Source organism: Sorex araneus, chromosome 1 (genome assembly GCF_027595985.1).
Source record: "Sorex araneus isolate mSorAra2 chromosome 1, mSorAra2.pri, whole genome shotgun sequence".
NCBI lineage: Eukaryota > Metazoa > Chordata > Mammalia > Eulipotyphla > Soricidae > Sorex > Sorex araneus.
The window spans coordinates 446,929,727-446,954,938 of NC_073302.1; the positions used below are offsets into that span (position 1 = coordinate 446,929,727).

The window sequence follows — 25,212 nt, forward strand, 5'->3', positions numbered from 1 at the left end:
GGGGAAAAATTATGTACATGGAACAGTGGGACGCTGGTGGAATCTCGAGCCGGAGCCGATACCAGCGCAAGACCTTCGGTTCCAGAAACTGCTTGCAGACACTCTACTAGTCTATCAACTAAGCCAGAGCCCCACGCCTGCTGATGACGGGAAATAACCATCCTTTTCGTTTTTTTTTTTCCCTTGTCAGGCAGCGTGGCGATTACTAAACAGGCATGAACTCGGTGGCGCGGGGCAAGGGGGAAAAAGAAAAGTTATGTAACAAACAGCGGGACTTAATATCTCTATATTCTTAGCAGTGGAGAACTATCAAATGCCTCCTTGGCAATAGGACTGTCTTTTTCTTTTTGGGGGGAAACCCCAACAACGGTAGTGAGTTGTGTGTTGAAACATGGAATGTAATCGAGATAAGGCGTAAACGAAGTGAAACTTATCACTTACAAGGGTAACTGGGGAGGTGGGAGGGGGCGGCAGGTATACTGGGGGGGTTGGTGATGGAAGATGGGCACTGGTGAAGGGAAGGGTGTTTGAGTATTGTATAACTGACATAATCCTGAGAACTATGTAACCCTCCACATGGTGATTCAATAAAATTTAAAAAAAAAACATTAAATTTCTACATGATAAAAAAAAAGAAAATAGAACCTAGAGGTGAGATATTCACAGGAAATATCAAACCACCCATCTTCTATCCCACAAACGACTGATCACTATAGGATCAGTTCATGTCCCATTTGTCCTCACAAAGTAACAAAGTGACAAAGAAAATTTTTCCCCTTTGGGTTTTATTACATTAAAATTATGGAAGTAAAATGGATGACATGGAATTAACATAAGACTTTTTACATTAATTAATATAAAACTTTTGCAGCTATTTTGTTAAAAAGCAAATCCAATTCCACAGATAATAGCTAGAGGGATAAAGACAGATTGCAGAGAACATGTAAAGACGTTCAGCGTCCATGAGTGAAAGCAAAGTTAATTAAAATAGCCAGGCAAATTAAAATGCCAATAAGGAGAAAAGCAGAAAGCCAGACATGAGACGCCATCCAGCTCTGGATTCTGCGGAGCCCGTTCCTCACGCAGCTTCCCTGGGCCGCGGCCACCGCCCGCCTCTGCTTCTCCAGCTCGCCCCGCACCAGGCCCAGGTAGCGCGCGCGCTGCTCCGCGCACTCGGCCCCCGCGCTCCGCTGCTGCAGCAGCAGCTGCGCCTCCCGGGACAGCTCGGAGCTCAGGAAGCCGCCCTGCAGCTCCCGCTCCAGACTCTCCACCTGGCCCATGAGCTCGGCCAGCTGCCGGCGCTGCTCGGCGCCCGTGGCCCGGTTGTTGAAGCCGCAGAACCTCCTCCCGCACTCCCGCAGGAGCCCGGGCAGCCCCGAGTCCCTCACGCTGCCCAGGTAGTCAGCCAGGGGATCGCCCCCCAGGTCCTCCTTGTGGGTGAAGAGGACGATCACGTGTCTCATGGCCCGTGGCCCAAAGACCTCCTTCACCCTCCTGACGGCCTCGGCGTCGTGAGCGGTGAAGCGGCCCAGCTGAGTGACCAGCAGCAGCACGTGGGGCCCGGGGGCGGCCAGCAGGTAGCAGTCCCCGATGTTCTTGTACAGGTCTGGAGTGGGGGGCCCGGCGTCGAAGATGGGGGGCGTGTCCACCACCAGGATGCTCCTCCCTTCCCAAGTGCCCCTGGCCTCCTGGCACTGCCTGGTCACGCTCTGGGCCCCCACGTGGGACTCAAACGCTGGCCGACAGAGGATGCTGTTCCCGGTGGCGCTTTTCCCGCTGCCTGATTTGCCCACCAGAACGATCCTCAAGGAGGATGAAGCGTCAAATCCGGCACCTGCTCTGCTGCCTGAGGACACAAAGTTTTGTACCTATGTCCAAGCTTCTAAATTTCCTTCTAGGAAAGTTACCCACTTTCCTTCCCAAAAGATGGGGATATACACGGCTTAAGAAGACCACACTGGATGCCCAGCTTGCACCTTGAGTCAAGAGTTAGAAGGGCTGTCCCTGCAGAGGGGGTGCCTCGCACTTCTTTTTGACAGGAGAGGGCAACCTGAGAGGACACAGTGCCCATGATATCGGGAGGGACTGAGACATCACAGCATGCTCAGTAAGAGGAAAGGGGAAGCCACAAAGGGGCAGACAGCAGTGCCACCCCCTACATCCACAGACTCTGGGCCACACTGTGGAAGATGCCCCACATTCACAAGGCCTGGGGGGCAGGAGGGTCTCAGGTATTGGGGTTCTGGTTTATCACCAGGCCCAGCAGAGTGTTGCCGGGTCCCTGCTCTCTGGGAGGGGGGTGTTGGGGAATGGAACGCTTGGGATTGGGAGATGGAAGGAGGTGGTGAAGGTCAAGGTCAGAGTCTTGGGATGAGCTGGACAGGCTTGGAGAAGACAAAGACCCCAGAAGTGTTGGTGGGAAGGTCACCCAGCTGGCTATCAGAGGAAAGAAATTATAACAAAAGCATAGCACAGAAAAATTCTAACAAAAGCACAGGTTGACACTGAGCCCAGCACTAAGGTCTCAGGCTGTAATGAGTGTGAGAGCACAGACTCTGACAGCTCCTGTGAAGCATGGGACTCAGGCTCCTCTTTTCAGATGAGCACAAATAGTTTCATAGTTGGACCAAATTCTCCAACTTTGGGCATCAAGATTTATTTCAACGTTTCCCACCGGTTTTCCAAGGGTGATAAATTGATGAAGGAAGAAAACTGTAACAAATGAAGTTCCTCCCCTCCACCCCCAACCCATGTCACATCAGTTAAAACAACTGGGTTTTGTACCATGCTTGACATGAGGGAGAATGTGGAGGTGACAGTGAGTTCTTTACCCAGGGGCCTAGAGCTCCTGAGAGCTTGGAAGCTTTCTTACCTTCAGCCAGAGCTCCATATTTGCTCCCCTGAAGTTCCTCCATTCTCTAGTCAAATAAAAAGAAAGGGGAAATTATAAAAAGTGAGTTTCCACGTGAGAGTTAGAAGGTCTAAAAACACTTCTAACTTAGTCACCTGAGAGTAAGTCTACTGAGATTACCAATCATGAGGTGGGGGTCTTGGTGGAGGGGTTGTAATTGATACAGTGGGAGTGGAAGGGTGGAGCAACAGATAATCTAACTAGAGGAGCACTATATTAATTAATCTCAGGTTAATTAGATTAATTATCTCAGATTAATTAATATCAGGTTAATCTAATTCACTGATTTCACTGTCACCCATTCTACAAGATATCCAGTCAAAAATAGAAAATTGGAGGAAGGGTGAGAAAAGCAGCAGATAAAAGGATTCCCAGCTAGGTTAGTGGGATGGCTCCTTCTCCTCCCACACCACACTTACCTAGGCCCAGACAGGCAGCAGAATCAGGCAATGCTCTTACACCCAGATATCAACAAGATCCTGCACACTAACTTCCTAACTTTCTAAATTTTGTATGAAAATCTTTCATACAATTCTCAAGAACCCACCAGCTCAGGAAAAAACCTCTGTTGCAGTAACACAATGATGAGGTAGACTATAAATAACAGTAGGTCTTTGGCGAGAATCTTGACCACTTTGGGGTGGTGATGTAAGGTAATTGCATACAACAAATCATAAGCATTAACACCACTGTCAATGTATTTACCAACTACAAAAACACTTAAAAATAGAAAATAAAATAAATAATAAAAGAACAAGTGTGCTTAGATTAGCCATTTTCAGAGCTAAATTCCTATCTCATTTAACTTTCAAGCAAACACATATAAGTAACTTAAGCCTTCAAGTGACACTAGACTACATTAAGATGATAAATTTTCTTTTATTTTCCTTTTTTTCCGAAAAAAATTTCTCACAAATCAGCCAATGGTCTCCTGACAATTTTAAAAAGTGTGAAGTGTGACTGGAAAGATAGTACAGTTGGTAGAGCACTTTTCTTGCATTCAACAGACACAGGTTCATTCCCAAGCATCCCACTTGTCCTCAGAACCCCACCAAGAGTGAGCCCTGAGCACAAAATCAGAAGTAATTCCTGACCACCAGTGGGTAAAAGAAAAGAATAAGAATAAAGGTAGAATTCTTAGATGGAATGAGGATCTGCCAAATAGGAAAACTTGCTGCAGTAGAGAAAAAATCACCTTGCTCTAAATGAAATTGGCTATGCAACATTCTGGGAATTTTCCAAAACCATCAGATAACTATTCTAGTGTAAACAGGGAAGTTCATTGCTTTTCACTGGGAGGGAAGATTTGGTGGTCAAGGATCTTCCAAGAACATGAGTGAGAGGAAGTAGAGAACATGGTGTAGGAGAGGACATGGTGAGCATGGCCACCTCCCCTTCTCCCATGAGCTTCTGGTTCAGATCAGATGGTGCCTTTGAGGGAAGAAGAAGGGTCAGCACTCAGGACAAATTCCATAGAACTCTTTCCTGTTCTGTCCATAACAACTGCCATTCCCCTGATGACTTTCAAATCCGGTTACCAAATAATTACCACTTTTGCTTCCTAGGTTGTAACCAGAAATCAAAACAACTAGAGGGAAATATTCCCTTTAAATGAGGTTTAATTTTGTGTTACACATCTACGTGTTAGAGAATATGTGCTTATGGTGGACAGATGATGATGCAGACAGCAGGTATAAAGATAAATTGTGATATTACTTAATTTTCAATGATTATCCAGTTGTATGTGATATAGCTATTATAAAGTGGAAGGGCCAGAGAGGTAGTACAGTAGGTATGGTGTTTGCCTTGAAAGAGGCCAATCAAACTTCTATCCCCGGTATCCCATTTGGTACTTTGAGCCTACCCGGAGTAATTCCTGAGTGCAGAGCCAGGAGTAACTCCTGACCACCACTGGATATGACCCCAACACAAAAACAAACAAAAAAATGGTGGAATGTGTGTGTGGGGAATCACCATTTGAAGTGGAGGAAAACAATTTATAAAACAGATATGCAGAGTATCAAAACAAATGTTATTCAATAGCAGTTAATACATGTAAGAATTTTGGCATTTTTATTGCAGATATCCTCTTTATTGAGACGATTAAATTACACAGCTCCGTTTAGATATATATTTTTTAAATTCCCAGTCTTAATCACCTTCCCTCTGATTTCCGGGTCAAACAGCAGTCTGAGTTTATTATGTATCATTCTATCTTGTGATTGTTTTAGATTTACATATGCCTGTCTTTATATAATAAACTTTTAAAGGGAGAAAGGGTGAGAAAAGCAGCAGATAAGAGAAAACTTAAACTACTTAAAACTTAAAGTACTATATAAATGAGACCATTTATGTAGCATTTTACTAAACTTTTTGATTGACATTTTAGGCCACACCTAGCAGTGCTCAGGGATTACTCCTGTCTCTGTGATCAGGGGTCAGGGACTATTCTTGGTGGGGCTCAGGGCACCCATATATGCTGGGCATCAAACCCAGGTTGGCCTAGTATAAGGCAAGCACCCTACTGACTCTACTATCTCTCCCCCACCTCAGGCTTTCTAAAGCACTTCTTGGAGTGGCCCCTATTAAAAATAAATTACATTTCTATGGAACAGTGTCCAATGACCCATCTAAAGTTGATAATTACCATAGACCTAAGAGCAAGACATAACTCCTGTGATCTAAGTACTCTCCAAAAGAGAAAAAAAATTGTGTCAAAGAAATCAAGCTCCTTGAGAATTCCACTTATAATATTGCCATCCAAATTAAAGTAGCTCAGCAAAGATCATCTGCCCCGGTTCTTAGTGAGACTCCCATGGACTTCAGGGATGTCACGAAAGCCAGTCACACTCAGGTGTCACGTAAGTAAGTGAGGGGATCACGTAAGTAAGGGGATCACTGAATCTTATTCTGAATGAGCCATGCTGTTGAGGGAGATGCAGGTCCTTCCAAGAAACAAATTTGAAGGCAGATATGAGCCAAGCATCAGACATGAGTCAGAAAGGAAACAAACAGATAGAGATAAGTGAGTTAAAACGAGACAAATGCTTAAAGGAATGAATGAAGACCAAAAAAGACTGGGGAACTATATTAGAGGGATGGCATGTGATCTCTGTCATTCTCCTAGGACATGAATGCAGGAAACTCTGGAAGGAGGAGGATTTCTTTTTAAAAAGAAAATTCTATCTGTCTTCTCCCAGGGTCCCTCAATAGCCCCTGATTACTGGGAAAAGCCCAGTGGGTGGAAGCTGAAACTGGTGAATATGACCAACACTGGTGAGCTTGATTTTCTGGTTTCATAAGTGGAGAAAACTGATCTGTTGGGATTTTGTTCCTTGAGACCAGGATAACTGGCTCTAGGTTTTGGATCCTTTCTGACGGTTCCAGTGCCTCACATTCACTCACCTGTCTGTCCCTAATTTACTGTCATTTGTCTTGGACTGGTGACATTTGTATCACAGGCTCAGCAAAGGGTTGCCCTCTGCTTTCTCGGGAATGGCCCTTGTCAGTACTGTGAGGGGTCACAGGAGATGTGGGGGGCTTGAGGAAAAGTGAGGGGATGTTCAAACCCATGTCAGAAGACAGCAAAAAGTGAGAGGTCAATTTTTGGGACAGGTGACAGATGGGGAGGGGACAACCAGGACTTGGTCTTTTGCGCTATGATGCCAAGACTCCATTTCCCCTCCAGAGGCTTCAGGGGGCAGGCTGCATATCAGGTTGGGAGTACAGGGAAGCTAAAGGGAAAGTGGAGAAGAATGCCTTCTTCTTCCACCCTCACCTCTTAGCAGTTCTGTGACCCCCTGGGAATCTAACAGGCGAAGTGGTTAGTCCCATGGAGAGATGAGGTGCAGGGGCAAAGGGAAAGGAAGTCTCCCCAGAAACTCAATGGTGAGTGAAATCAGAAACTTTTGATTTCTACCTGGGCCAACAGCTGGCACCACACAGGCTGGGCTGAGGGGATGAGGCAGTGTGGGGGTGGGGTGGGGGATGGGGAGGAAGCAGTCTGTGGAGTCCTGCGACCAGGGCACATTTCCTTACCAGGCACTGCGCGCTGGGACTCCTGTTCGCAGGTCTGTGAAGCCAAACAAATTGAGGGTCTCGTACTACGAAGGGACAGCAGGGACGCAGCAGGAAGGTGCGCACAGGCAGATAAGGAGGAAGCACGGAGGAGATCCCCTGGCAGCCACCAGCCAAGCTGCTGGGAAAGAAGGAAACAGAGAATTCCAGATCATCTGACCATAGATAAGGACACGCCTGAGGAAGAGGCGGGGAAATTAGTCAACAAGACCTGGATCAGGCTGGCTGTATGTCTAGGGTTTGCCTTTGAACCGAAGCTTCCTGAAGGAACCTAGTGGTGCCTTTTACCTCTCACTCTTCCTTGTGATAACAAGTTAAATTATGCAGATTCGGGGGAATACTTTGTTGATAAACCTGCCTCCAGGTTCAGAAATGCCCCCCTCACCCGGTGACATAGATCCCAGTGACACAGGAAAGGCTTTCTAGGGCACCAATCACAGGAGCATCTGCTCTGCCTAACTCCCCTGTAGCCTTTAGAATGTTTCCTTTCACATAGCACAGAGGCTTAGCTAGTCCTCAGCAAGTCTGAGGTCAGGACTTTGTGCTCTGACATGCTCTACAGACGGGTGTTGGCATGGTTTATTCTCTGTGGCTGGAAGGACGAATTAGTTCTCAGAGGACAAAGGGTTCTGAGATTTCTCTGCCCCAGTGTCCAGGTGGGAAACAGGGTCAAAGATGCTCTGCCTCTGATTGTCTACAGATCTCACATATGAGACTGAAGTGAGCATATAAAATATTTCTTTTTTTCTAAGAGAGATTAAAAAACACAATCAGGACTCAGGCAGGGACTGGGTTGTTGCGGTGAACATTTGGCTTAAAGTCAGTTTACATTTGGCTTAAAATCACACAATATTTGTCATGGATTTACTAGAGTCAGACATGTCATGGATTTACTAGTTGTCTTAAAATTTTGAGGAAAGTTTTAGAGGAATCTCTTGTCAATCCAAAAACTCTTACCACTAAACAAAAATAAGCAGTTTTATTATTGACCAAACATAAAACACATACAATGGCATCCAAAGCAGTCATCAAAAATATTGTAAATCCAAGGAATATCTTATAGTTTCTTAAGAAGGTAGGCAGGGTCACCCTAGACATACATGAACTCAGGGTATTTCTAAGGAGTCCATAAGCAGGATAACTTGACTATGCTACTAACTGTTACATATGGTTCATCTTACACTTACTGGGAGTTGGAATCAACCAACATCTATTAGCTAATCTCTTTTATCCAAAGGATAAGTGAGCTCACAGCTTTTGAGTGTATAGGACTGATTCTTAATGGATATTGTACAGGCAATGCCAAAGCAAGAGTCAAGGTCCAGTCAGGTGTAGCCTCCCACAAAGCCACCCCTCTATAAAAGAAAAAGTTAAGGCTTCAAACTGAAACTTGTGCCCTAGGAAGTTAGGATCTAGAGGAGAGGCAGCACAATTTTCCTTGGTGTTGGCAGAGGATCTCCTTGAGATTTTATTCTTTCCAGATTTTCAGGAGAATATTGATCTCTAAATTGTGTAGAGGAACTGAATGTCAGATACATTCATTGTTGGACCTGTTGGAGACAAATTCAGCCAAAGAAGTTAGACTGGAACCCAGAGATTAGACATAATCTGTGATAATTCCCATCTAAAAGAAAGTGTATCCTTATATATCTCTTTGGATGATGAGAGATAATCTGCCAGATGATCAGATATGATAATCTGAAATAATCTGCCATATAGAATGTAAATTTAGCCTGTTTTCTCTGAGGAAACTGTATTGTATGTGCTCATTGTATCCATATTTCCTATTGAATGGGGTCCTCAGTTTAAATGAAGTTTTAATTACTATCCAGTCTTTGACAGCTGTTGAACTACTTGTGTTTCAAGACAGCAACTGTTGGGCTGGAGTGGGTACTACAGCAGGTAGGACATTTTTGCCCTGCACACAATTGAGTTCAATCGCCGACATACCAATCTTATATCGTCCCCCGAGCACTGCTAGAAGCAATTCCTGAATGCAGAGCCAGAGCCAAGAGTAGTCCCTGAGCATTGCCAGGTGTGACCCCAAAATGCTGAAAAATCAAAAAGTGAAAAAAAAAATAAGATAGCAGCTTCATCATCATTCTGTCTTTGGTAGACCAAACCTGTGTATCATTTTCACCAATAGCACACAGTAATCACTTCACTTCCTATTTCATGGTGGGTGGATTGTGCTTTATAGTCATCCTAAAAAGTTGTCCATAAACACTGGTAAGTGATGGCAGTCACCTGCTTCCCTGATGTCTGTAGAAATTCACCTGCCAGTCCTCAGTGAGGAATTCTCTCTTTTACTTTGCACACCAATTTGTGGAGTGAAAATTCCTTATAAGGTCTTTAATTGGTCTCTAGACATATGAGGTATGGCTTAGTGATAGCATGATAATATAATATAGGGTTGGACCTGTTAATACTTCCCAATCTATTGGAGATGGATGCCTCTGCCTTAGTGAGATTGTTATGTGATTGCTTTAACACAGAGTACATCTCAGTACTTCTTCAGAACTAGGCCATGTGAGCTGTATTTTCCAAGATTTAGGTGAGTCTGAGACAAAGCTCCATTCTTCTGCTCTTTTAAACATCTTTATTAGACTATTTAGGTATACATTCAGAGATTTATTTGAGCAGCATGTGTTGGCATGGTTACAATTTTTCTTTTAGCAGACCCCTTACATAGTCTGTTTGTTCTCCTTTCCAACAATACTGTACTCCCTTTTGGAGTTTGGGACAATGAATCTCAGCTACCTCTGAAGGTACATGAGCAGTCGTTAGCAACTGCAATATCTCATGAGCATCTAAGGCATGATCTCTCTTACTTGTATGTGAATAGAAGAATTTTATTTCTTTGTAGGTAGCTGTTTGAAGGTAGATGGCCATAAAATCATAAAGGAAATTAGTATAAATGTTTATTTTTTTTCTCCCTCATGTAGGGTCAAGATTTTAGTGAGTGTAATTAACTGTGCCTCCTGAACTACCAGCAGATGACTACTCAGCCAATTCCAGGTGGCTGAGCATGATCTTGTAAAGTTACACTTGGTTATATATTGTAGAAACTTTATCTCTGAAAAGTGCCTTTTTAATAAAGATACTCTTTATTTTGAGTGCAGAAATTTTGTAGCTTCATGTAGTTTCACTTGTTTATATTTGCTTGGTTTCTTTGCTAATGGCATTTAATTGTTAGATATACCTCTGAAACAAATATCATGGTTAATTCTGCCAGTGTGTTACATAATAAATTTAATACATTTGGGCCTAATACCAAGATTTTAAATCAATTTTTTTCTTTTTCTTTTTTTTCGTTTTGGGTCACACCCGGCGATGCACAGGAGTTCCTCCTGCCTCTGCACTCAGAAATTACTCCTAGCAGTGCTCGGAGGACCATATGGGATGCTGGGAATTGAACCCGGGTCCTCCACGTGCAAGACAAATGCCCTACCCATTGTGCTATTTCTCCAGCCCAAATTTTAAATCAATTTTGTGTTAACACTTGTTAATGATGTGGCATAGGGTTCCAAATTAATTTTTGTATATTATTATCCAATTTTTCCAGCACTCTTTATATTCCTTGTAATGTTTCATTCACCTATCTCCTCTGTTGAAGATTAGATAAATAAATATCTGAGGGCTTATCTCTGGGCTCTCAATTCTATTCCTTTTATCTGAGAGTGCATCTTTATTACAGTACAGTATAGTCTTAGATTACTGAAGTTCAACAGTACAATTTTAAATGAGGGAGATAATACCTTATTTTTTTCCAGGATGCTTTAGTCATGCAATTTTATTATTCCAGATAAATCTTAGCAGTATTTGTTCCATGCCACTTAAAAAATGCCAAGTAATTTTGATGTTATCCTCTACATCTTGGGTCTACTGCAGGGTGAGAGTTTGGTTTTATGCTGGTTTGGGTAGCAAATTAATATTCTTGCTTAATTTAACGAATTACCTGAGGGACTTAGTTTGAGTTGCTTCCCATCAGTGCTGTGAATTTTCAGTAAAAACCAGCATTGCTTGCCTATTTTCACATTTTCTTTGGTCAAATATTGGGTGCCTTGCCCCAGTTCTTGAATTTGGACTATATACTAAAACAAGCCTTCCTTGTTTCACAAAAAGTCCTGTGCTGTAAAAATTGTACAAGTTATATGTGCTTTATTTACAGGTAGCCAACCCTGGTTTGATTCCCTGGTACTACATGTTATGTCCTGAGTATTTTCAGAAGTTATTCTTGAGCACTGAGCCAGGAGGAATCCCTGGGTACTGGTGTAACAAAACAACATAAACACACAGCCCCATGATACTAGGTAAATATCTGCTGTCAGAGCTGCTTTGCTACAGAAGGAGCAATCTTTGCGTACACCTGGCGTCACCTGTGACTTTCTGTCTACTACCTCAGCTTGAAGAACTGTTGTGTTACCCTCCTGCCTGGGACTGAAGCTTTGCACACTGCTGAAATTTCTGTCTTAGAACCCTACAAGACCCTCAGGCATCGTGCTTGTGGAGATTTATAAGGCTGTGTGTTGACTTATATTTTTCCATTAATATCACCTGGCCACCATGTGTCTGTCTATCTGCTTCATCCCTCCACCAATTCTGGGGCTGTGCCACTGGACCTTCATACTATTTTGAGGCCTTTCACATCCAAACTCTCTCAGAGCTGTTTGCTGATAACCACCAGGTACTCTCCTGTGGGGCCTCTTCCAGGATATTTTTGTCTTTCTTCTGTTGCATTTTGAACCCAGTGCTATTCGCAGGACACCGTTCTCCATAAACTTGGCCCCAGATTTTCTGAAAGAGATTTTAAAGCCTTTGGAAGCACAGTCTATTGTGATATTGGAGTATCTGTATTTCACCATTCAAAAACCAGAAATTTTATATTCCTCTTCTATTGAAATGCACAAGAATTCATACTTTAAATACTAAGAAATGGCCTTTGTTTCCTTGGATATTAGTCTATGCATGTAAATATTGGAAACCACTGTGTTTATGCCCTGTATTATTTCAGAGTCTCTTGCCCCCGCATCTGGCTGTCTTCACCAGGGACCCTAAGAGGGGGTGGGTTGAGTTTCCCTCCTTTCCCCAAGCAGAGCGCTGGCAGCCAAAGATGTCCAGAACCCAGCCACAGTCATGCTGAAGGCCTCTCTCCACACATTCGGACGAGCCTCACGTATGAAGAAACTGGCAGAGGAATTCAGGTGTGAGATCTCCAACCCTGCTCCTATTGGGACTGGGCCTCTTTCGCCCAGATCCCCCATTTTCAGAAGCTATGTGATCACACGCAGAAACTGCCCCCCCCGCCCCCCACTGCACCGTGTAATCCCTTCAAGGGCCAGCATCCAGAGACTATAAAACCAAGCTCCCAGAAGCTTGCGGGCGCTTTGTAGTGGCATGACATTTTATAGCCTAGTTCTCCCTCTTGGAGAATCTGGCAAGCTACTGAGAGTTTCCTGCCCGCATGGGAGAGCCTGGCAAGCTCTCCATGGTGTATCCATATGCCAAAAACAGTAACAATAAAGGGTCTCATTCCCCTGACCCTGAAAGAGCCTCCAACGTGGCACTGTTGGGAAGGAAGAGTAAAGAGAGGCTTCTAAAATCTCAGGGCTAGGATAAATGGAGATGTTACTGAGACCACTCGAGAAAATCAATGATCAACAGGATGATTATTTCATTTATAAACTGTAAAACCTGATAATCTTCAGTGTGTCACTTCTTTTCTGGGAATATGAGAATATTTTATAGAGATGTGCATAGTAAAATCTCTCTCTGTATATACATATGTCTACATATAATTTAATCTCTTCAACAGCCATGTCCAACTGCCCACATACCAAATTCTGCAGGATGGATATGTCATTCAGCATGATCAACCATATCCACAGGGTGACCAAGCTCATTGAGGTTTCGCGAGAGTTCAAGATGCCAGGTCTGTCTAATGTTCATTGATTTAAAGAAGGCCTTTGATTCTGTTGAGACTGAAGCAGTCATCGAAGACCTAGCCAAACAGGGTGTTCAAACTCAGTACATCAGGATTCTTCATGAGTTGTATTACGGATACACCACTAGGATCTCACAATTCTACAAGGATAATCAACATAAAGAGAGGGGTTCGACAGGGCAATACCATTTCACCGAAACTCTTCAGTGTCACCCCTGAGAACATCATGTTACGGCTGGAATGGGAAGGAATGGGAGTGAACGTAGATGGTCAGAAACTACACCACCTCCACTTCGCTGATGACATCATTCTAATAACACAAAATATCAGCCAAGTGGCACAAATTCTGGCTGATTTTGATCGTGAGTGTGGAAAGGTTGGACTGCAGCTGAATCTCATCAAGAAAATGTTCATAAAAAATGAACCAGTTCCTGACGTTCCACTTGCCCTCAACAGAACAAACATTTCTGAATGCAGCAGTTATGTGTACCTGGGTCTAGAACACAACATGACAAACTACCTGGCATCTGAACCGCACAGGAGGAAGAGAGCAGCATGGAACACCTTCAAGACCATTGAAGAAGTGGTTGACGAAGTACCTCTGGCTCTGAGCACACACACACACACACATATGTATATGTTTACTTTTTTTAAATATTTGTTTATCAGTGAATCACCATGAGTTACAGTTACAAACTTATGAGCTTTCATGATTGCATTTTGTTTACATCCCTCCACCAGTCCCCAGTCCCCTCCACCAGTGTACCCAGTATCCCTCTCACCCTCCCACTCCATCCCCCCCACCCCACCCCACCTCTGTGGCAGGGTGTTCCTTTTGTTCTCTCTCTCCTTTTGGGTGCTGTGGTTTGCAACAGAGGTACTGCGTGGCCATCGTGTTTGGTCTATATTCTATTTTCAGTGCGCATCTCCCATCTCGTGCAGGTCCTCAAACCACACTTAACCTGGTGTTCCCTTCTCTATGTGAGCAACCCCTTCCTCCAGCATGTGAGGCCAGCTTCCAAACTATGGAGCCAACTTCATGGTACTTATCTCTACTAATCTTGGGTGTTAGTCTCCTATTCTGTTATTTTATATTCCACAGATGAGTGCAATCTTTCTATATCTTGTCTCTCTCTTTCTGACTCATTTCACTTAGCATGATAATTTCCATGTTGATCCACTTATATGCAAAGGTCATGACTTCATCTTTTCTAACAGGAGCATAGTATTCCATTGTGTAGATGTACAAAAGTTTCTTTAACCAGTCATATGTTCTAGGGCACTCGGGTTTTTTCCAGATTCTGGCTATTGTAAACAGTGCTGAAATGAACATTCCAGTGCAGATGTCATTTAGACTATACTTTTTTGCCTCTCTGGGATATATTCCCAGGAGTAGTATTGCTGGGTCAAATGGGAGCTCAATTTATAATTTTTTGAGAAGCGACCATACTGTTTTCCAAAACGGCTGAACCAGTCGGCATTCCCACCAGCAGTGTAAGAGGGTCCTTTTCTCCCCACATCCGTGCCAACAGCAATTGCTTTTGTTCTTTTGGATGTGTACTAGTCTCTGTGGTGTGAGGTGGTATCTCATGGTTGTTTTGATCTGCATCTCCCTGATGATTAGTGATGAAGAGCATTTTTTCATGTGCCTTTTGGCCATTAATATTTCTTGTAGATTCCAACCAGTGCCTTGATATCAACCCCTAATATGATGGGTATTGGGTGAATATTCTTTCCCATTCCATAGATTGTCTTTGTATTTTATTCACTGTATCTTTTGTGGTGCAGAAGCTTCTTAGTTTAATATCGTCCCATTTGTTTATCTCTGTTTTCACTTGGTTGGTCAGTAGCATGTCATTTTTGAAGATAACGTTAGCTTCAATGTCATGGAGAGTTTTGACAAGCTTGTCTTCAATGTATCTTACGGATTGTGCTCTGATGTTGAGGTCTTTAATCCATTTTGATCTGAATTTTGTGCATGGTGATTGGTCGAGATCTAAACCCATTTTTTTGCAAGTGGTTGTCGTTATGCCAGCACCATTTGTTGAAGAGGCTTTCTTTGCTCCACTTCACATTTTTTGCTCCCTTATCAAAGATTAGATGATCATACATTTGGGGTTGTGTGTAGGGATATTCCACCCTGTTCCATTGGTCTGCAGATCTGCCTTTGGAGCATTACCGTGCATGAAGAAAAAGCACAAATCCCCTCATCAAGGAGAGGATGAAGAAAACAGTCCAGAAGCCTCAGCAGGGGTTTCCTACAAATGTGATCTCTCTGATAAAGAATTCAAAGAAGAAATTCTGAGAATGTTCTTAGAACTTAAAGAAACGGTGGAGCAGTCAGGGAAGAAATTATGGGAAGAAATGAGAGCAGAAATAGGAAAGCTATTATAATATGAAGCCCAATCATGAACAGCTTTGTAACTGTGCATCTCATGGTGATTCAATTTTCTTTTATTTTTAAATTTTATTGAATAACCATGAGATAGTTACAAGCTTTCATGTTTGGGTTACAATCTCACAATGATCAAACATTTTTTAAATGATATTTTAAAATAAGAGAAACAGATCAATGGAAATACAATAGTAGTGGGAGACTTCCATGCACCACTTTCCCCACTAGACATATTCACTAGACAGAGTATCATTAAAGACACAAAGGCTCAGAAAGATGCACTAAAATAATTGTGATTGAAGGGCATATACAGATACACATATTTGTGTATCTCCATAAACAAGAATACGCATTATTCTCTCATACATATGGAACATTCTCCAGGATAGATCACGTATTCTATCATAATTCAAACAGATACATATTTAAAAATATAGAAATTGTGGCGCCTCTTTCCCTCACTGAGCTTCCCAGCTGTAGGTACCCGCGTGCTGCGTGTGGCCCCCGGACCCAATCTCCAGCCAGTGTCCAGCGGACAAGGAATATGCCCCTCGCTGGGGCTGAGCCTGTGCCTCCTGCTTCCTCATCCAGGTGCCCCTCTTTCCCTCACTGAGCTTCCCAGCCATCCTGCCCGCACACTGTTCACACAGCCCCCAGACTGATCTCGAGCCAGTATCCAATGTCCAAAAGGGGCATGGACTCTGGTAGTGGGGGTGGCCCCGCTTCAGTGGGCGTGGTCGCTAGGAGCAGTGGCCGCTTAAGTGGCCACAGTATTTCCCCCTTTTCTAGTGTACTTGACAGACTTTGCAATCCCCATTAACTAACTTTGAGGAGATCTCCCCAGTTACCACAAACACAAAAGACTAAATTAACCACTAGCCTACTCCAATTGCACCAAAATATTGAAAACTCACGATAAGAGAGATTAGCTCTAGTGAACTGGAAGGTCCCACCTCCATACAACCGTGACAGCATGAAGAAACAGCGCAAGTCCCCACAGCAAGGAGAGGACAAAGAAAAGAGTGCAGAAGCCTCAGCAGGGGTTTCGCAAAAATGTGATCTCTCTGATAAAGAACTCAGAGAAGAAATTCTGAGAATGTTCATTAAACTTAAAGAAACGGTGGAGCAGTCAGTGAAGAAATTACGGGAAGAAATGAGAGCAGAAATAGGAAAGCTACATTCAGAAATGTCACGAATAAAAGACACTGTAGAAGAAATAAAAAACACAGTTGGAGCCCTCAACAGTAGAATGGCTACAGCTGAAGAAAGAATTAGTGAGCTTGAAGATGAGGAACAGAAATCCCACAAGCTACAACATACAATTGGAAAAGATCTCAAAATATCTCTAGGGTTAATCAGAGACCTAGGGGATAATGCCAAGAGGAATAACATAAGAATCATTGGAATTCCAGAAGGACAGGGAGGCAACCCAAACAAGAAAGCCACAGTTAAAGAGATAATTGCTGAAAAGTTCCCAGAGCTGGATAATGCAGATGTTCAGATCTTAGGAGCCAGAAGGGTGCCAGCTAGAAGGAACCCTATAAAAAATCCCCAATACATATCAGAGTCAGAATGATGGATGACACAGATAGGGACACAATACTGCAAGCAGCAAGGTCAAAAAAAGAAATCACATACAAAGGAGCACCCCTTAGATTCACAGCAGACCTATCAGAGGAAACCCTCCAAGCCCAAAGACAATGGTGGGATATAGTGAAAAAACTCAATGAAATGAATGCCTCACCATGAATACTTTATCCGGCTAACTCAAACTCGAAGGAACCATACACAATTTCATGGATAAACAACAGCTCAGGAACTTCATAGACTCAAAACCAAAATTAAAAGAAGGTCTAAAGGGGCTTTTGTAAGACAAGGAAAAACTCTACAAGAACAAGAAACCCCACAGAAATATGACACAAAACCCCATGACAATCATCTCTCTCTCTATGTCAATGGCCTAAACGCACCAATTAAAAGACACAGAGTGGCAAAATGGATTCGGAAACAAAACCCAACATTATCCTGCCAATAAGAAACACACCTGAACAGTCAGAACAAACACAGACTCAAAGTCAAATGATGGAAAACAATCCTGCAAGCAAACAACTCCCTCAAAAAAGCTGGGGTGGCCATACTAGTATCCGACAACATAGATTTCAGGTTGAAAAAAGATTAGAAGGGACAGCGAAGTTCACTTTCTATTTATCAAGGGATATGTACACTTGGAAGAAATCACACTCTTAAACGTATATGCACCTAATGAATGACTGGCTAAATACATAAAACAAGTCCTAACAGACTTTAAGGAGAACATTGCTAGCAGCACAACAGTAGTTGGAGACTTAAGCACTGCCTTATCACCTCTGGATAGATCGACAAGAATAAAACTCACCAAGGAAATAATGACACTGAAGGAAAAAACAGAAGAGAGAGACCTAATAGACCTATACAGTGCTCTACACCCAAAAAAGAAAGAATACACATCCTTTTCCAGTGCACACGGATCATTTTACAAAATAGATTATGTACTGGGCCACAATACCTCAATAGAATCAGAAAAATAGAAATTGTATCAACTACCTTCTCAGACCATGATGCGCTGAAGATAGAAGCTAACCACACACAGACACAGACAATCAAAGCAAACACCTGGAAATTAAACAGCTCAGTGTTGAACAGTGAGTGGGTCAGGAAGGAAATCAAGGAAGAAATCAAGAGATACCGCGAAACAAATGAGAATGAAGAAAAGAGCTACCAGAACCTATGGGACTCAGCTAAAACTGTGTTAAGGGGAAAATTTATAGCTCTGCAAGCATTCCTTAGGAAGGAAGAAAGGGCCTACACAGATAGCTTGAGTTCACAGCTCAAGGCCTTAGAAAAGGACCAGAAAAAGGAACCCAAACCAGACTGAAGGAAGGAAATAATAAAAATTAGAGCAGAAATTAATGACATGGAAACCCAGAAAATAATCCGAAAGGTCAATGAAACCAAGAGCTGGTTCATTGAGAAAATAAACAAGATTGACAAACCGCTAGCAAGACTCAGAATGAAAGAGAGAGAAAAAACCCTCTTTTTTTGATTCACTAAACCGAATCAGTAATGAAAAGGGGGGACATCACAACAGAAACAAATGAAATTCAAAAGATCATCAGAGACTACTATGAAAGTCTATATGCTGCGAAACAAGAGAACCTAAAATAAATGGACGAATTCCTTGACTCCTACAATCTCGCAAGACTGAACCAGGAAGACTTGGAATACCTGAAAAGACCCATTAATATCCAAGAAATTGAAACTGTAATCAAAAGTCTTCCCAAAAACAAAAGCCCAGGTCCAGAGGGATTCACTGGAGAATTCTTCCAAACATTCAAAGAAGACTTGTTGCCAGTTCTCTTCAAGCTTTTGCAGGAAATTGAAAAGAAAGGAACCCTCCCGAACAGTTTCTATGAGGCACATATCTCCCTAATACCAAAAGAAAACAAAGACACCACTAACAAAGAAAACTATAGACCAATATCCCTGATAAACACCGATGCAAAGATCCTCAACAAAATATTATCAAATAGGATCCAACAACTCATCAAAACGATCCTACATCATGACCAAGTGAGATTAATCCCAGGGATGCAAGGATAGTTTAACCTTTGGATATCAGTCAACATAATCCATCATATCAACAAAAGTAAAGATAAAAACCATATGATCATATCAATTGATGCAGAGAGAGCATTTGACAAGGTCCAACATCTGTTCATGATAAAAACCCTCACCAAAATGGGTTTTGGAGGAACTTTCTTTCCTCAAGATAGTGGAAGCTATATACCACAAGACTATGGCAAGCATTATCCTCAATGGGGAAAAACTAAGGGCATTTCCTCTACGATCAGGCACAAGACAAGGATGCCCACTCTCACCAATTCTGTTCAATATAGTACTGAAAGTACTTGCGATAGCTGTTAGGCAAGAAAAAGATTTCAAGGGCATCCAGATAGGAAAGGAAAAAATCAAACTGTCGTGCGCCGCTTCGACCAGCAAAGAAGCACGCAACCCGGAGATTCTTCTTGAAGCGATTTATTCAGGGACCTTCTCATGCATTAGGGAAGAAAGGGAACGGGAAAGAGGATAAACAAGGAGGAGGAACGAGGGGGAGGGACGAGGGGGAACCGGCTAGCTAGGCAGCTTCCCCCTTTATATACCTCTCGCTGCTTGTTTACGCCCAAGTGTCTGCAGCTGATAGACTAGTTACAGCTCGTGGGCATGACAAGACATCCTGTTTCCTTATCAGGTGTTGTCTACGAAGCACGGTGCAATTAAGAAGAAACAGGTGTCCACGAAGCACGGTCCCGTGGAGGCTCTCCACATCAAACTCTCAGTAATTGCAGATGGTATGATACTATACCTAGAGAAGCCTAAAGCCTCTACTAAGAAAGTCTTAGAAACAACACTCTTGTACATTAAAGTTGCAGGCTATAAAAATCAATACCCAAAAATCCATGGCCTTCCTATATGCAAATAATGAGACAGAGGAAAGGGACATGAAAAAAGCAGTCCCATTCACAATTGTGCTCCAGAATATCAAGTACCTCAGAATCAGCTTAACTAAGAAAGTAAAAGACCTCTACAAAGAAAACTATAGGACACTACTCCATGAAATACAAGAGGACGTGAGGAAATGGGAACATACCCCCTGCTTATGGTTAGGGAGAATCAACATTGTCAAAATGGCAATACTCCCCAAAGCACTATACAGATTCAATAGGATCCCTATAATTATACCCATGTCATTCTTCAAATAAATGGATCAAGCAATCCTAAAATTCATATGGAACAACCAACTCCCACGGATTGCTAAAACAATTCTTGGGAAAAAGATGATGGGAGGCATCACCCTCCCCAACCTCAATCTTTACTATGAAGCGGTAATAATCAAAACAGTATGGTATTGGAACAAAGGCATAGCCTCAGACCAATGGAACAGGGTGGAATATCTCTACACACAACCCCAAGTGTATGACCATCTAATGTTTTATAAGGGAGCAAGAAATGTGAAGTGGAGCAACGAAAACCTCTTTTACAAATGGTGCTGACACAACTGGACAACCTCATGTAAAAGAATGGGCTTAGACCTCGACCTGACACGATGCACAAAAATCAGATTCAAATGGATTAAAAACCTCAACATCAGACCACAAACCATAATGTACATTGAAGACAAGGTCGGCAAAACCCTCCATGATATTGAAGCTAACGGTTTCTTCAAAGATGTTACGTAACTGACCAAAGAAAAGGAAACAGAGATAAACAAATGGGACTACATTATAGTAAGAAGCTTCTGTACCGCAAAAGATACAGTGACCAGAATACAAAGACAGTCTACAGAATGGGAAAGGATATTCACCCAATACCCATCAGAGCAGAGGTTAATATCAAGGCTATATAAGGCATTGGTTGAACTCTACAAGAAGAAAACATCCAACCCCATCAGAAAATGGGGCGAAGAAATGAACAGAAACTTTCCCAAAGAAGAGATACGAATGGCCGAAAGGCACATGAAAAAGTGCTCTACATCAGTAATCTGCAGGGAGATGCAGATCAAAACAACCATGAGATACCACCTCACAGCTCAGAGAATGGTACACATTCAAAAGAACAAAAACAACCGCAGTTGGAGAGGATGTGGGGAGAAAGGAACCCTTGTACACTGCTGGTGGGAATGCCGATTGGTTCAGCCCTTCTGGAAAACAATACGGACTTTTCTCTAAAACTTAGAAATTGCACTCTCATTTGACCCAGCAATACCACTACTGGGAGTATACCTTGAAGAAGCAAAAAAGTAGTCGAAATGGAATCTGCGCTTATATGTTCATCGCAGCACTGTTTACAATAGCCAGAATCTGGAAAAATCCAAGTGCCCGAGAACAGATGACTGGTTAAAGAAACTATGGTACATCTATACAATGGAATACTATGGAGCTGTTAGAAAAAATGAAATCATGAACTTTGCATATAAATGGATCAACATAGAAAGTATCATGCTAAGTGAAATGAGTCAGAAAGAGAGAGACAGACATAGAAATATTGCACTCATCTGTGGAATATAAATTAACAGAGTAGGAGACTAATATCCAAGAATAGTAGAAATAAGTACCAGGAGGTTGGCTCCATGGCTTGGAAGCTGGTCTCACATGCTGGGGAAAAAGGCACCTCTGATAGAGAAGGGAACACCAAGTAAAATGTGGTTGGAGATCCCGCACGGGAAGGGAGATTCGTATTGAAAGTAGACTACAGATTGAACACAATGGCCACTCAATACCCCTATTGCAAATCACAACACCCAATTGGAGAGAGAGAACAAAAGGTAATGCCCTGCCACAGAAGCAGGGTGGGGTTTGGGGGGAGAAGGTATTAGGGGTTGGGAGGGATACTGGGTTTATTGGTGGTGGAGAATGGGCACTGGTGGAGGTATGTGTTTGCGAACATTGTATGAGGGATAAACAAACTCGAAAATGTGTGTATCTGTATCTGTACCCTCATGGTGATTCACTAAAAAAATAAAAAATAAAAAAATAAAATTGTATAAACTACCTCTCAGACCATAATATCATGAGTGTAGAAATTAATCGCAGAAAGAAGATGGGGAGACCTTTCAGGACTTGAAAGCTGAATCAGGTAGTAAAATAACAACTGTATTAAAGAAGAAACTATGGAAGAGAAAAACAGATTCCTTGAAACTAATGAGAATACAGACACAAATACCAGGATCTATGGGACAGAGAAAAAGCTATACTTAGAAAGAAAATTCATCGGAATGCAGGCCTTAATTAAGAAAGGAGGAAAATCCCAAATCAATAACCAAACACACATCTCAAAGATAAGGGGATGGGGCTGGAGCAATAGCACAGCAGGTAGGGTGCATGCCTTGAGAGAAGTCAACCCGAGTTCGATTCTCAGCATCCCATATTGTCCCCCGAGCACTGTCAGGAGTAATTCCTGAGTGCAGAGCCAGGAGTAACCCCTGAGCATCGCCAGGTGTGACTCAAAAAAAAGGGGGGGGGAAGAATCAACAAATCTAAAAATAAGTAGAAGGGAAATATTAAAATCTAGGATAGAATTCAACAACATAGGAACCAAAAGAACAACTCAAAGAATCAATGAAAGCAGAAGCTGGTTCTTTGAAAAAATAAACAAAACAGGCACCAGAGATATAGTACAGGTTAAGGCTCATGTTTGACATGTAATTGACTGTGGTTTGATCCCTGGTATCCCATATGGTACTTGAGCACCGCAAGACTAACTCATGAGTACAGAGTTATGGAAAAACCCCTGAGCATCCCCAGTTGTGCCCCCAAAGTGATAGATAGATAGATAGATATTCATATGTACATATATGAATTTATCTATATATGAATGTGAATATATAAATTTATCGATAGAGAGATAGATAAACCTTTAACTAGACTCATGGGGGATCATAGAAACAATATTCAAATAAATTTTACTAGAGATGAAGGAGAAGAAATTACAACAGTTACTTCAGAAATGCAATATATAATGACAGGCTACTATAACAACTTTTTGCTCTGAAGCTGGAAAATCTAGAAGAAATAGATTTATTGTTAGAGTAATGTAATCACTCTAAGCTGAATGGGGAGAGCAGAAAGCCTAAACAAGGCAATCACAAGTAAGGAAATTGAAACAGTAATTACGATTCTCCCCCAAAACAATAGTTTTTGTTCAGATGGATTAACTACTCAGTTCTATCAAAACTTCAAAGATGATTACGCCTTTACCCCATAGGGTCCGGGGCTCTGCTCAGGGCGGGGAGGGATACTCAACACGCCCCGCTCCGAGGGGCCCCGGTGAAGACAGTCAGGCGCGGGGGCAAGAGACTCTGCCTTAATATGATGTATATGTACAATTAATCTTTGACACAATGAAATATTCAAAGACAAACCCTCACATATATGGACAGTTAACTTTCGATAAGGGACCTGATAGCAAATAATTGAGTAAATATAGCCAGTTAACAAATGGTGCTGGGAAAACTGGATAACTATATTTAAGAAATTAAATCTGGATCCATATCTTTCAATTTACACAAAAGTCAGTTCCAACTGGCTCAAAGAGCCAATCAGAAACTAAAGCGCATTGATGAAAATATAAGTTAAACATTGAATACTACATTGAACACTTGGACCTCAAAGGTGTCTTCAATGATCTGACACTATTGGCAAAGCAACAAAATAAACAAATGGGATGACATAAAATTAAAGGCCTTCTAATGGTAAAAGAAACATGGGCTAAAGCAAAAAGACAGATAACTTGAATGGGAGAAATATTTACAATCAACACATCAGCAAAAAGTGTTTATATCTAGGGTATATATTGTATTAACAAAGATCTGCAACAAAAAGTCCAAGAAACCCAATCAAACAAGGGGAAGAGTAAATGAACAGTGCTCATCTGAGGAAGACCAACAGATTGCCAACAGGCACATAAGAAAATGTTCACCATCACTTATGAAATCCAAATCAAGACCACCATGAGATACCATCTATCCTCAGTGAGAACAACACATATCAAAAATAGTAGAAACAATTTGTATTGGTGTGTTTTTTGTGAAAAAGGATCTCTTATTCATTGCTGGTAGGAATGTTGTCTCATAAACCCACGTGGGAACAGTATGGAGAGTTATCATAAGATATAAAACAGAACTGACCCAGCAATTCAACTTTTGTACGTCTACCCACAGGACAGAAAAACACCTTCTCATCAGCACGTCTACTTTAAAGATTTGATAGAACTTGTCAGGAGACCCATTTGGACACGGGCTTTTGTTCTTGGGGAGATTTTCAAATTACCATTTTTAATTTCCTTGCTTGTGGTTATGTCTTGTCCAGGATTTTAACTCACTCCTTCTTTATTAGGAGATCACATGTTTCTAAGAATCTGACTGTTTCTTCTAGGCTTTCCAGTTTAACAGAAGAAAATTGTTCATAATAAGCTCTCATGATGTATTGGATTTCTGAGCGATATGTTGTACTATTTCTGAGTTATGTGTTGTACTATTGTATATATTTATGATCCAATTTTCTTGAGGACTTTCTGTTTTTCTGACATGTCTAGACTAAAGCTTGTCTATCTTGTTTATTCTTTTGAAGCACCAGCTCCTGTTTTCACTGACTGATTCTTCACACTGTTTTCTTGGTTTCTATATTGCTAATTTATTTTCTTGTTTTCATTATTTTATTCATGCTGCTACTCTTTTGATTATTATGTTTGATTCTCCCGACATTTAAGATGTGCACTTAGGTTGTTGATTTTATCTTTTTTTGCCCCGCCCTTTTTTTTGCTATGAGTGTCTCCTAAATATAGCTGTTGCTCTATCCCATAAATTTTGATAACTATAATTATAATTAGTTGATTATAATTAGTCTCAGTTAATCTTTTTATTTTTTTCCTTTTTACTCCTTTACAAGCTGTTGCTTAGCAGAAGGTTGTTCTGTCTCAGTTTAAGTTTTTTCACAAATTTTTGTTTTTTTTCTATCTCTGTGTCATTGTGGTCTGATAGGATGCTTGGTCTGATTTATATGTTCATGAATTTATGTAAGTTTGTCTTATGTTCTAATATGTGTCTGTCCTGAAAGACGTTTAGCGAGCATTTAAAAGAATGTGTATTCAGTTTTTTTTCCTTAATTTTACTGAATCACCGTGATTTAATTATAAACTTTTATGTTTGGTTTACACACAATGATCAAACACCCATCCCTCTACCAGTGCACATTCCCCACCACAAATCTCCCCAGTATACCCCCCTTTCCCACCCTCCCCTGCCTCCATGGCAGACAATATTCCTCATACTCTTTCTCTAATTTTGGCCAT

The 25,212-nt window shown here is 41.8% G+C and overlaps 1 protein-coding gene across 1 annotated transcript in view; it reads right to left on the reverse strand.

Moving 5' to 3' along the window:
- Positions 1-953: 953 nt before the first annotated feature.
- LOC129403258 (uncharacterized) overlaps positions 954-25,212 on the reverse strand; it is a 73,705-nt gene continuing 49,446 nt past the window's right edge. The window contains exons 3-5 of the mRNA XM_055129790.1: positions 6,950-7,165; positions 2,873-2,918; positions 954-1,846 (exon numbers count right to left, since the gene is read on the reverse strand). Of these exons, the coding sequence (XP_054985765.1) occupies positions 954-1,846; positions 2,873-2,918; positions 6,950-7,165 (1,155 nt within the window). The remainder of the gene's footprint in view (positions 1,847-2,872; positions 2,919-6,949; positions 7,166-25,212) is intronic.